At 39.3% G+C, this 11,809-nt stretch overlaps 1 protein-coding gene across 1 annotated transcript; it reads left to right on the top strand.

Annotated features, from left to right (window-relative positions):
- Positions 1 to 3,638: 3,638 nt before the first annotated feature.
- On the top strand, positions 3,639 to 11,601 carry LOC127544508 (zinc finger protein 397-like). The gene is made up of 3 exons (XM_051971174.1): positions 3,639 to 4,859; positions 6,309 to 6,410; positions 9,114 to 11,601. The coding sequence occupies exon 3, from the start codon at positions 9,275 to 9,277 to the stop codon at positions 10,100 to 10,102; it is 828 nt and encodes a 275-aa protein (XP_051827134.1). The 5' UTR covers positions 3,639 to 4,859; positions 6,309 to 6,410; positions 9,114 to 9,274; the 3' UTR covers positions 10,103 to 11,601.
- The last annotated feature ends 208 nt before the right edge of the window (positions 11,602 to 11,809 follow it).

Raw genomic sequence — 11,809 nt, 5'->3', positions numbered from 1 at the left:
TTTTGGTAAAGCAGTAAACAACTTCCCTTTTACAGTATTGTTCTAGAGTGGTTACAGTTACTCCCATCACTGTCAAGAAGACAACCCAACTGAGCTGTGAGTAGTAAGGTAGCAGCTGCCTCCGGTAACATGGACAAAGGCACTAATCTACACTATTCTAAGTTTAGCTATAGATAACAAAATCAGGGAGAGTTTGGACCTCTGGACTGATTCCCTTAAACTGTACACTGAAGATAGGAAAAATAGAAAACAAATCAGATGAGGCTTCTTTTGGGCAAGGCATTGTGACTGTACCTGGGTGAGTGTCCCTATGTATCTACGCACCCCTATATTGTGTATGTATGCCCCTGAGTAAAATTTCATTCATTGGGCTATATGCATTAGCTGCCTGAAGTCTTAGATTTAGTGTATGCTTCAACACTGAGTCATAAAGGCCTTGGCAGCATCTTTTGGGTCCTTCCCTATTTGTTTGGAAGTGCCTATGTCACAGCTGAGACTGTGGTAAATAGTAGTTATTGAAACCTGATCGATTTTTGCTGTAGTTCTACGTATATAGGGCAGATAAGGCATTCTTCTGACACTCAGCAGTCCCTTCTTGACATTCTTCCTAGGTTTATGTTAACGACAGTTATATCTGACATTAAATAGAAATTGAAGCTCAGAAATAGATTCAATAAGGGGCAGTTGTTTGCATTGCATAACCATTCCTTGCTTGGCAAAATAATTTTTCTACCATAACATTCCTTTATATAACAAAACCCTCTTCTTCCCCGAACAGTTTCAGAATATAACTTGGATTTACAAATTAAATCTATACCTTGCTTTTCACAATTATGTATTACAGAATACATTGTATTTTCTCATATTTTCTGTGCACAGGTATTATCTGTTCCAAGCTTTTCTGAAAAATTTGAACTAATCAGTATCATTACAGTGGAGATTGAAATTAATTTTGGGGACAGTTTGATGGCTGAACCTGGCTTTTTGCAAAGAATTGGGGTTTTCATGATTCACCAGGAGCTTGAAATTGGTCAGCCTTACTATATAATTGGAAGGAGTCATTCCCATCCCTAGCACTGGAACTGTGAGTGTTGACCAACATTCCAAAGAAGATTGGACTTCAGTGATGGATGGATTATACTTGGATAGTCACCAGTGGACTCTGATGGACTTTGTGATTTATTTCTCAGAGGATCAGAGAGTAGTGTGGAAAATACATGAAGCTATAGTGCATGTTTGAAGCCAACTGCTTGGATGTGGACGATCTTATTTCTCCAACTGATATAGAAGTTATCTCTGTATCTTATTCTTTTATTAGACTGTGAGCTCCATGAGGGCAGGAATTATTTTATGTAAACATAGCTGCTCCAGTGCCAAGTGCAGTAGATCCTTAATAAATGCTTTTTGAATGAATGTTTGTAGAATGGGAGAGATTTGTCATTTTAATTTAATTATGCTCTTTGTTTTTTGGATTCACTATAATTGGTTTTCCATCATTGCTTCCTAGTAAGTATTCTTAGTGTTTGCTCAATACTTCCAGGATTAGTATTTATATAGCTAAGTTAGTACTTTGAAGAGGGGTGAAAAGCAGATATCAGTAAATGAAGGTACATTGTATGGAGTATTAGAAAGCCCCCATATTTCAGAAACCAGTTGCTTCCATTTTTCAAAATGTGAAATTTTGCTCATCTTTACCATACCAGACCACTTGGTTCCTGGTCCTCCTGGAACTTTGGAGCTCCCTTTTGTCCCACTTTATTTGGTAGACAGTCTCCAGTTGGGGCTCTCAAAAATGGGGCTGCTGATACCAGCCTATGAGAAGATCTAAGCCTTTAAAGGAAAGAAGAAAGGAACAGAAAGTGACCAAAAATTGCTTCTCACACATGAAACAAAGGAGGGTCATTTGCCAGTTCTTCCCAAGCTCACTTCTTATTATATCATATACCATCTAAAAGGGTGACTATTACTATTCAAAGTTCCAAAGGAAAGATGTTAAGAGGAAGATACATGCTAAGTAGAGTAAATAGACAATAGATAAAGTAATCAATGCTTGACTAGCAAAATTTATTGTTTAATGTTGGGGGATGGGGTGGGATGGGATCAGGTGGGTTATGTACAAGGATTTAACACAACAAACCTGGAAATTAAAGAATGGCTTGTATTTCTATGGCAACAATTAACCTGACATCCCTGAGGATTCCTGTCACCTTAGCCAAACCTTTTCCTACATCCTCTGATATTTCTTACACAAACTTAGGTCTTTTCTATCTTGAGAAATTTGCAAGGCTTAACAGTCTAGCATTCATTAATGTTTCTACACACACACACACACCTCTTTTGAGAACAGATGGGGGCTGATATATTTTTTTTATAATTACCCCCCTTAGAGTTTTAAGACATGAGAAAGTATGGTGGGGGGGAGGAAAGGGAGGGTTGTTCTTTATATCTCTTAATCCTCTAAAGGGAATGGAGATGTTAGCATGAGTTAATGGAGGAATATCTGATTTTACTTATGGTAACTTTCTCCTTCTTCAGCTTCTGCTTTTCATGGGCCTACCCTTTCCTAGAGGGAAGTCCAAGAGACCAGGTGATAGCAGCTGCTACAATCTTCCCTACAGCCAGGCCTCAGGTGGGACCTGTCCTCCAAGATCCATGGCTGTTTGCTGAGCCCTAGCCTTTTCAGCTTGGAGCTTCTCTGCTCGACAAGCTTAAAGCATATTTATATAAATGCTAGCAGATAAATCTACATGGTACTGCTGCTACTGTTGCTACCATTACCACCACCACCATCACTGCTACTGATGAGACTGGAACTGTCATGGTAGAGTTCCAGCTCTGCTACCTGTGTGTTCTATGATATTTTAGTTTTCTCCTTTGTGAAATAAGGCCAGATTAGAAGATCTCCTAAAGTCTTAGAAGATAAAAGGCCCCATCTAATACTAAAACTTTTGAATCCAGCAGGAACTTCATAGGGATTATTTCTTTGTGTCTTGGTGACTTCCTTCCCTGCTCCATGATTCCATACTGAGATATCTTCTTCCAGGCTTCCTTTGCATAGTTATATACTTTATTACCTCATTTCAGAATGATAGCTGAGATATTTTAATAACCTATTATTTGGGAGTAGATTAAGCACAAATTAAGTATATTAGGGATAAATTGAAGTCATTGGACTCAAGGGTTGTACCAAGTCAAACTTAAATCCATTTAACACATTTATATAGTACTTTCTAAACACAAAATATACATATGCATATATGTATTTATATATATATACATAATATGCATAAATAAAATATATCTAAAATATTTAATAACTATGTTGTCATTATATATTATTTTATATATAAACACAAATATACATGTTTTATGTGTAAATATATGTAAAAGGTATAGGAGAATCATGGGGTTATATATAAGAAATATATGTATATATATATATATATATATACATACACATATCCACATATTGTGCATTTGTATATAAATGTACATGTGTGTTTTCCTCCTTGGTTCTCCTATAGTTTGGTTTGTTTGTTTTTTTAATAGATTAATTATTTTGTCTGGTAAATGACTTTCCTTACCCAGAACAATGCTGCTTGGTAGTTGATTTCTATGAGTTGCTGCTGTAGAAAAAATTGAGTTCTGGTGGCTAACCTTCTCATGAAGAACTTTTTTAGATTTAGCTAAATTGGTCATTCTATGGCAGACATGCAATGCAGACATTGTTAAGCCTATTCTGAACCCTTATCAGCTTGGTATGAGTGGCCATAATTTAAACTCTACTGGAATATCCTCTGAGAACCCAGGGTCCCTTCCAACCTCTGATCAACTACTAGAGTGAACATTTGGTATAGCTAAAGTGACATACATAGTACAGTTATTGCCATTATGGGGTGGAGGCCCATGTTAAATAACTTGCCCCAAATCATATGGCCAGTAAGTAGAAGCAAGACTCAAACCTGACTCCGCCTGGTGCTCTCTTTCCCACGACAGCCTGTTGCCTCTTTAGTTCAACAGGAAATTAGAAGTAGTCATGTTTTTCTACTGTACTGTTAACTGAATTTCAGATATTGGCTATTCCTTCCAAAGAATTGTGTACAGCAGATTCTATAATAATTCATTACAATTTTCAAACACATTAACTCACTTGTTCCTTCATAAAGAATATATTTCTGTCTTCAAATTGGCCACTTTTAAAGTGGTCAAGTTGATAAGGAGAAGAGGGATTGTTTACAGTAACACAGTGAATGGCATTTCCCCATGTAGGAGCCTCAGTTCTCAGTGCTTTCTAGGCTCTGGAGCATTGGGGGAAAGGGAAAGGGGATCTTTCTGCTGGGCTCTTCAGTGCTGCTTCCTCGTGGGCTCAGTAACTGGGAGGTGCTCAGAATGAGTTTCAATTTCATATCATCCATGCAGCTCTTTCCACCACACGGACAAACATGTTTACAGGGAACCTTTTACACCCTCAGATTCCTTCTTTGTCCTTTCTCTCTGAGGCTGTCACTGTGGTGTAGGGAAGAGTACTGGATTTGGTGCCAAACTAGCTGAGTTCAGATCCTAGCTCTGCCACAGATTAGGGTTTCACCCTCTCTGAGCCAGAATGTCCTCTTCTGTGAAAGGTCCTTTTTGACTCAGAATGGACTTGGGGTCCATTGAACTTTGTTCTGCCCTTTCCTTTCTCCCCCAGCCTTTCCTCATACGGCGTCCCAGCGGGAACATGTTGTTTCAGGGTTTGCTGAACTTCGAGGATGTGGCAGTGTCCTTCAGTCAGGAGGAGTGGGGGCACCTGAGCCCTGCCCAGAGGAGCCTGTACAGGGATGTGATGCTGGAGAATTTTGGGAACATGCTCTTGTTGGGTAAGGATTCTCCCACCTTACTGACTCAGGTTCTGTTTGTGGTGGCCCATCCTACAACGATGGATGTGGAAACTTCCAAAAGCTCCATTGAGTTTTGTCAAGAATGGAAAATCCTCACCTATTTTTTTTTAAATCATAGACATAAGTGTGTTTCCAGGGGATAAATCTCTACTGAGTGGGAATTACTGATTGAGTTCCTTAATACTTGAAACTAGAGATCAAGGGTTCTTAACCTGAGGTCTGTGGTTTTGTAGTTTAAAATACTTTGATAACTTATTTCAAAAGAATGGGTCTCCTTTGTATTTTGTTTTATGTATTTATAAAACTTAATTCTGAGAAGGGGTCCATAGACCACAGTGCCCAAAGGGTCCACAAGACATGAAAGGTAGAGAAACCCTTGCTCTAGAAGTAGCATGTTATATAGGTTATTGGACTTGGGACTAACTGAAGGATTGGATTTGAATTTTGGCCCTCCTATTTACTTATTATTTGATCTGGAGCAAGTCAGTTAACTTTAACTATGAACCTTCATTTCTTCATCTGTAAAACAGGAATAATAAGTTTTGAACTATAAGTTGCTCAAGATTATTGTGAGAATCCTATGAGGTAAAGCTCTGTTGGAATGGAATCCTGCTTTTTTGCCTTCACATCCAAAACTCTTCTAAGCCATATGAACCAAGTGTTCCTTGCTCTTTTGAAAGAACATATCTCTGAGGGCTAAGGGTTTGTTCACCCTTGTTATTACTAAGTATATAGTATTAAAAGAAAAAAAAGCCAGGTTAGACATTTTATAATAATAATGATAATAATCTCCCATTTTTATAATGCATTAAGGTATAGAAAACATTCCCTTCCCCACATACACAGCAACCCTTTGAGATAAAAAGAGTACAATTATTATCCTCATTTATAGATAGGGAATTTGAAACTCAAGAGAAGTGACTTGCTCCAGGTCCTGTAGCTGGGAAGTATCCTCTCTAGGCTTCAAACCTAGACCCACGGGCTCCAGGTCCAGTGTTTGCTCCACTCCTCTCTACACAAAAGTAGAACCCTCGAGGTAGACTCCAGGTGTGGCCAAGGGGGACTCTCAGCACTAAAAGCCGGAGTTAAGAACACTCAGCTCTGGAGTGGTAAGGGTCCTCAGAGACCCCTTAATCCAGCACTGCAGGCAGCAGCAGAGTCCGAAAGCCAGCATGCTTTGTGCGGTGCTGCCTCTCAGTTACCTATTCTTAGGCTTCTGCTGGTCCCGGGGAGAATCCGCATATACAGAGTTGTCAGAACTCTCCACTTTGGCTTGTAAGTCTCCTTGGCGTGACTGGTTATCTTTTTCAAGACTGTCTTGCTCTGTTTATCTTTCCGTACAGACAGGGGGATGATTGGGGATTACAACGAGGGGAAGCCTGAGTTCCCCATATACACTTCCCCTTCCCATTTCCTTCCTATGACCAGGACTCCCCATCTCCAAACCTGACCTGATCTGCATGCTGGAGTGAGGGGAAGAGCCCTGGGCCCCGGATCCTCAAGTGACCGAAGACGGAGACGTCCAGAGAGGTGAGAGAAGTTTCTGGTCAGCGTGAAGGGACATCCCAGCTCTGGGGGTCAGGGGCTCCCACAGCCTGCTCTGGACAGCTGTCTGAGGCTGGTCTGATGAAGAACAGGAATGGGCACTTATCTGGCTTTTAGGCTTGATGGCATGTGCATTGTTTCATTGGGCCTCATGGTCACGAGGCGAAGCCATGTCTGTAGGAGCAATTATCCCCATTTTATAGATAACAAAACTGAAGACAAGGGTAGTGATCTGACTGGGCCAGGGTTTCTGAGGAAGAATTTAGGACTCGGGGCTCAGGAATAAAGAAGGGGAGCTCCTAGTAGAGGGAGTGTCATTTGTTTTGTGCTTTGTTGAAGACCTCCAGGGAGTGGGAACCCACTGCCTTCTGAATCAGTCTCCCAGTTTTAGAAAACTTTAATTGTTTGGAAGTTTTTCTTCGTTCAACCTAACACTACAACTCCTACACATTGTTCCTTGGTCTGTCCTTGGTGAACAGAACAGTTGTGATTCCTTTTCCACATCTTTCCTGCCTATCCCCTCCTTCCCCCAAGACACACATTAAGTTCTTCCTTCTCTAGACCAAACATCTCCAACATCTTCAGACGATCCTTATATGGCATGAACTCAAGACCCTTCACCACCCTGGTCCCTTCTAGAAACTCGGTAGCTCATTCATGATTCAGCTGAATTTGATCTCACTGTTGTGCTGTGACTGGGACAGAGAATAACACGGATGTTGTCTCCCTAGTCTTTGTTGCCATCCTTTTCTTACTGCTGTCTATAATCCTGCCAGGTTTTATCAACTTGTCCTTCTCTTCAGGTCCTGTTTGATGCTGCCTTCTGACACGGAGGTCATGAGCTGGGAGATGAATAGTCAGTCACCTTAAGGTTTACAAAGCAGTTTTCCCCCACAACCATCCTATAAGGCTTCAAGTGCATAATTAATGAGACCCCCATCTTATAGATTGTGAATCTGAGTGTCAGAGATGTGAAGTCAGCCAAGTTGGAGAGTTGGGATTCAGATTCAGATCCTCTGAGTTCCTCACATCCAGAGCTATTTCCACTGTACAAATTTCCCTCTTTGATGCAGGATGATTTTTTTTTGTCTTTAAAAAATGCAGAATCCTTTCAAATAGCAGTACTTAAAATATAGTTTTTTTTTAAAAGAAAGTAGTCTAGGCAGAGTGGTGCATTTCTGTAATTCCTAGCTTCAAGAACTCCATGATATATGCTTTAGAGTGTTGGAAAATCAACTACTTATTTTTCAATTACCTTTGGGGAGAATATGAAAAACATAATGTAGGAGGTGGTATATAAGTTATACTTTAAAGACTGAATAGCATTCATTCAACAAATAAGGAAGTTAAGTGAGGCTATCTTGAGCATAGGAAATAACTTGAGTAAAAACATGAAAGTAGGAGAATTTAGCATCTGTTCTAGAAGCAAAGGATAATCTAGTTGGATTGTAGGAATAGGAATGTAGATTACATGGAGAGGAGTCCTCTAAAGATAAATTTGGAAAGATTAGATTATCTAAGAATGTAAATATCTTTAGTATTAGATGAAGAAGTTTGAACTTAATAGCAGTCCAGAAACAGTGAAGAATTTTAAATAGAGAATTTTCTGCATATGAAATATTGTGGGTGAATTGTATGTATGGATGGATTGAAAGAGAGAAGAGAATAGAAGACCTGCTTGCTGGCTTTTATAATAGCTTGAATATACAGTAATCAGGCCCTGAATTTGAGTTGTGATAATGGGACTACAGAAGGGAGAGTACGTTTGCAAGAGAGAGTATGTAGGTAAAATGTTTAACTTGTGGCAACTAACAGGTAAGGGAGGAAGAAACATTAAAAAAATCAAGTTTTGATTGTGGGGAGAAGGTGATGGTTCAACAAACAGAAATAATGATGTTATAATGAATTTTGTGTTTAGGGAAAATATATAATTAGTATAGATTGGACAATACTGACTTTGAATTGCTTGGTGGAGATGGGTGTGTATGGCTGGAGCTCTGAAGAGAGGACAGGTGAATATATATACAACAGTTCTCTGTTTACAAGTGGTATTTGTTTTGTTGGAATGAATAGGATGGCCAAGGAAGGGAACATAAAATGGAGGATGAAAGACAACAATGAGGAATATACATATTAAGGAGTAAGGAATGAGGGAGGATGAGAATGGAAAACTGAATTTAACAGTGAAAAAGTTACTGGGAACCATTAAGAGTAGTTTCAGTTGATGGTTGAAGGGATATCATGTTGCAAGAGTTTGAGGAAGGAGATGATAAAGAAATTGAGACACTATTGAGACATCTACTTCAAGATTAGCAGTAAAGGATAGGAGAGAGAGAAGCTGGTAGCTTTATGGGACAGGAAAGTTAAAGGAAAACTTTGTTAGAACTTAAGGAAATCAAGACCAAAAATGGAAGCTAGAAATAAGAAGGAGAGCAAGGGAAGAGAACTCTCCCTGCTCTGTTCTTTCCCTCTTCACTTCCCTTCCATCATTTGGCTCTCTGATTCGCCTTTCTTTTCCTTAGTTTTCCATCCTCTTCTCAGATTGCAAGGTCTTTTTTGAGAACCATTGATATGCAAATTATTATTAACATGATATTTCCCACGTGATGATCTTAGCCCTGCTTGAGCGGTTTCCTCACCCCAGAACAGGGCATAGCTAACATCTGTGTATTGTGTTTATATTTTCAGATTCTGAAGCCGGGACTGAGAACAAGAAGTTGATCTTAAAACAGGAAATTTCTGATGAAGTTAACTCAAAGGGAGAAATATTAGAAATACTCTTAGGTGAGGTTCCTCAGGATCTACTGCTTGAAGAATCCTGTGTACTTGAGGACCGTTTAGAAAGGCGAATGGAAAATCTGGTAGGAGAGAGAGAGGCCCCTTTTCTGTCACAGCCAAGAATTACAGAACAAATGACATTTACCTACCAGGAAACTCCAAGAGAAGATAGTGACTGTGTAGTGACATATCACAGCCCTCCTAGAGGAGAGAGACCTTACAAATGTGGCACATGTGGCCAAGGCTTCAAACGCAGCTCTGATCTCATTAAACACGAGAAGATGCATAGTGGGGAAAAGCCTTATGAATGTAGTGAATGTGGGAAAGCCTTTAGTTGGAGCTCAGCCCTTATTCAGCACCAGAGAACTCACACTGGGGAGAAACCTTATGAGTGTAAGGAATGTGGGAAAGCCTTTGGGTGGAGCTCAGAGCTTATTCGACACCAGAGAATCCATACTGGAGAGCGGCCCTATGAGTGTGGTGAGTGTGGGAAAGCCTTTGTCAGGAGCTCGGCCCTCATTCAGCACCAGCGGATACACACTGGGGAGAAGCCCTACGAGTGTAACGTTTGTGGGAAAACCTTCCGTCACAGGCCCACACTCGTTTACCATCAGGGAATTCATACTGGGGAAAAGCCCTATGGGTGCAGTATGTGTGGGAAAGCCTTTACGCAGAGCACTACCCTTATTGAGCATAGAAGAATTCACACTGGAGAGAAGCCGTATGAATGTAATGAGTGTGGAAAAGCTTTCAGTAGGAACTCAGCTCTTATTCAGCACCAGCTAATTCATACTGGAGAAAAACCTCATAAGTGTAATGACTGTGGCAAAGCTTTCCGTCACAGGTCAGCTCTTATTTATCATCAGAATTCATACTGGCGGGGAACTCTTTGGATGTAATGGAAATTTGAAAGCCGTCAGCTTATTTCTTGTACATTATCACCACTTATCTCATATTTAACCGTGGAAAATTCACACTACGGGGAAATCCAACGGATGGCTGCATGTAGGAATGCTTTTCAACACAGGTCAATGACTGTCATTGAAATTCAGCATTTAAATTAGATGTTTCCATCACAGTGAAGGGATTTGGGGATTAGAGTATGTGCTAAACATACTTTAGTTTTCCAATAAGCAGTGCCTCTGTTAGGTTAGCTACTAGGCTCAGTAATTCTTTTTCCCTGTTTTTCCTTGGTCTCAGCTGCTAAGTAGTTAAAGGGTTATGGTGTTAACAACCTCATTCACTCTTTTTAAAAATGTTTGCTAGGAACAACTCTTTTAACCATTCGCCAAGTTTATCTGGCCTGATGCATTTCATATCCCTTCCAGAGTGATGAGAGCTTGTACAGAATATAATTCTCTTACTGTTTTTTTTTTGTTTTTCAACAAAAACAAACACAGTTTAAACAAAATTAAACCATCAGATGCCCTAAATATATTAGAAAAATAAAACAGATGTTGTCTTCTTATTAGTTAATAAGGGAGATCTTTACTAAAAGTACAGCTCTTGACCAACATCTGAAAAGTCATGCCACACAAACATGTGAATGGAATTAATTTGTGAGCTTTGTAGATCTAAGAATTCACATTGAATCAGCACCATTAACAATTGCAAACGAACAAGCAGGGTAAGCAAGTGCCATGGAGCACCAAATTCAGTATCATATACAAATAAACTATTGATTAATGTTTGTTGATTGATTGAAAAATAAAATTATTTGATAACTTTTTATCTTATAGTCGCAGAACAATGGCCAAGGGAAAGCATTAGAAATTAGGATTCATCTTCACCAAATTTTTTTCCATTGTGAAAATAAAGTAGAATAATTTGACTTTACAGTTTCCACTCAGAGGGCTTTGAATCCTGGCAGTTTCTTACAATCTGAATGAGACTGATGCCTGGAATAAGTATTTAATACTTAATATCTGTTTGAGGCATAAGATAATGAACTCTTGATAAGTAATCAAGACCAAGTGCAAGTGGCCTCCAGACAATGGGACTCCCAGACATGGGAAGGTTAGGACTGGAGGTACAGATTTCAGAGCCATTCACAAATGAAATTCCAAAATTTTGTGCTGCCATTTAACTGCAGAATCTGGCTATCTCCAAGAGAGATAGCATTCCTGTGGGGAGCATACACATTCAATACAGTGATGTTCTTAAGACTTAGGGAGTCTTAAGATTCTGCAGATGAATAGAATATTCTTATTTTTTGGTGTCAAGCACTTATTTTTAAACTCCAGAAATAAAGACATTTGGATTTAATTGAAGTAGGTTAAAACCACAGTAATAAAATGTTAGACCAGCTGGAGGAGGGAATAAGAGACAATAAAACCTATCACTGTCACTGTTTGATTTATTATTACCAATAAAATGTCTTGTGATATGTGTGATGTGATATAGAGTGCATCAGTATTGTGATTTTGTTCTTAACTCTGAAGATGAACTGGTGAATCAATAAGGTAGACATCTAATAAAGCAGCAAACTCAATGGAGGAAAGAGAATTTGTTAATCACTCCAGAAATACAGCATGCTATGTTAGAAAGAGCTTGAATTGGGAATTAGGGAACCCAAAATCTTGTCCTTGTTCTGCCACTCATTATAT

Source organism: Antechinus flavipes, chromosome 1, assembly GCF_016432865.1.
Source record: "Antechinus flavipes isolate AdamAnt ecotype Samford, QLD, Australia chromosome 1, AdamAnt_v2, whole genome shotgun sequence".
Taxonomy (NCBI): domain Eukaryota; kingdom Metazoa; phylum Chordata; class Mammalia; order Dasyuromorphia; family Dasyuridae; genus Antechinus; species Antechinus flavipes.
Note: the sequence above shows the minus strand (reverse complement) of the source record. Positions and strands in the feature narration are given on the sequence as shown.